Source organism: Lipotes vexillifer, unplaced genomic scaffold, assembly GCF_000442215.2.
Source record: "Lipotes vexillifer unplaced genomic scaffold, Lipotes_vexillifer_v1.1 scaffold1695, whole genome shotgun sequence".
NCBI lineage: Eukaryota > Metazoa > Chordata > Mammalia > Artiodactyla > Lipotidae > Lipotes > Lipotes vexillifer.
Genome location: NW_006786606.1, coordinates 64,411 through 66,257, shown reverse-complemented (window position 1 = coordinate 66,257; position 1,847 = coordinate 64,411). Strand labels below are relative to the sequence as shown.

Genomic DNA, 1,847 nt, shown 5'->3' with positions numbered 1-1,847 from the left:
TATTTTTTGGATCGTCCTTTTAAAAAGCACTTACCTTCTTTAGTATTTCTAAACCATCCTTTCCAGTTTCAACATGAAATTCCACCTTCCCGAAAGGAAAACCCTGTCTTTATCTTTGTATCTATAACACCTGCCATAGAGCATAACTAAAGCAGACTTTGAACACATTTTTGTGAAATGAATGAATGAATTCCAAAACTCATTTAGGTGTTTTCACCTCTTATTCAAAGAGCACCTCACGCCCACCCATGTGCACATTGGCCCCCGTGATTCAGATTCAGAATAAACTTTACACGTCCACTTCAGTCTTTTACTATAAACCCACTATAAACACAGCAGCTCTGTTAAACAACTGAGGAAAAGAACAGCGTCCCTCAAGAGCCAGGGCTGCTTGCGGAAGAAAGGACATCGTTTGACTTGAAGTATTTTATTTCCTTTATTTTACTCGGATAGGACTGAAAATCTGACAGCTGGTCTTTAACTCCATCATCAAACCATAGGCTTTTCCAGTTCTGCGTTTACACCGTCTGTGCATCCATATTCCCGCCAAAACCAAGAAGATGAGGGAAAGGGGGGCCAGTGTAATCTCCCAGGAGAACGTGGCAGCTGTAGGAAGAACAGACATGTGAGGGGTGAACACGCTCCTACCACCAAATAGGACATTGCCGTGCCCTCTACAGAGAAGGAAGTGGTGTCTGTCACTTCTAATAAACAGGTACTGATTTTCAGAAAGTATGTCTTACACCAAGATCAAGGATACTTGAGAATGATATCTGTGGCATTAGGCAAACAAGCAAGGTAGGACAAATATCCATTGGAGAGAAGCAATGCAGAGTTGGGGGTGTGTGCAGGTGTCGATGGTCTAATTTTGTTCTACCCGTTGGGCTGGGTGCAATAAGATGCCTGTCTAGGTCTATGCTAGCTGACTGTGACGTGGCCAGCACATAATTTGCCCTTTTCCATGAGCATGGGTGTCATGAGGAGTCAGTAAAGTAACAAAGGAAAAGAAAAACTTTGAATAAAGGAGCTTTAGGTGTCAAGATTATCGCTTGGATCCAGCTATTTTATATTCTACTCCTTGGCATCTCTGTGTTATGAAAATATAAGCAGCAATCCCTGGTGGCGCAGCAGTTAAGAATCCGCCTGCCAGTGCAGGGGACACGGGTTTGATCCCTGGTCCGGGAAGATCCCACATGCCGCGAAGCAACTAAGCCCGTGCACCACAACTACTGAGCCTGCGCTCTAGAGCCCGTGAGCCACAACTACTGAGCCCGCGTGCCACAACTACTGAAGCCCACATGCCTAGAGCCCGTGCTCCGCCACAAGAGAAGCCACCGCAATGAGAAGCCCGCGCACCGCAAAGAAGACTAGCCCCCGCTCACTGCAACTAAAGCAAGCCTGCGCACAGCAACTAAGAGACCTAACCCAGCCAAAAATAAGATAAATTAAAAAGTTAATTTATTTTAGAAAATATAGGAAGTATGGATAAAAAGTTAACAAGTGTTGAGGAGGAGGGATAAATTAGGAGTTTGGGACTGACATATACACACTTCTATATATAAAACAGGTAACCAACAAGGACCTACTGTATAGCGCAGGGAACTCTGCTCAATATTCTGTAATAACCTATATGGGAAAAGAATCTGAAAAAGAGCAGATACATGTGTATGTATAACTGATTCACTTTGCTGTACACCTGAAACTAACAGAACATTGTAAATATACTCTAATATATAATAAAAATTAAATTTAAAAAAAGTTAACAAGTTCATGGATGATGAGGCTAGAATTCTACTTTTTTTTTTTTTTTTTTTTTTTTTTCTGTTCTGGGGTCCTCACTTGTTTGG

General features: G+C 42.3%; 1 protein-coding gene across 1 annotated transcript in view; it reads right to left on the bottom strand.

Moving 5' to 3' along the window:
* Nucleotides 1–374: 374 nt before the first annotated feature.
* The window catches only part of IL1R2 (interleukin 1 receptor type 2), a 20,403-nt gene continuing 18,930 nt past the window's right edge, over nt 375–1,847 (bottom strand). Inside the window, 2 exon segments of the mRNA XM_007459051.1 lie at nt 375–469; nt 472–606. Of these exon segments, the coding sequence (XP_007459113.1) occupies nt 375–469; nt 472–606 (230 nt within the window).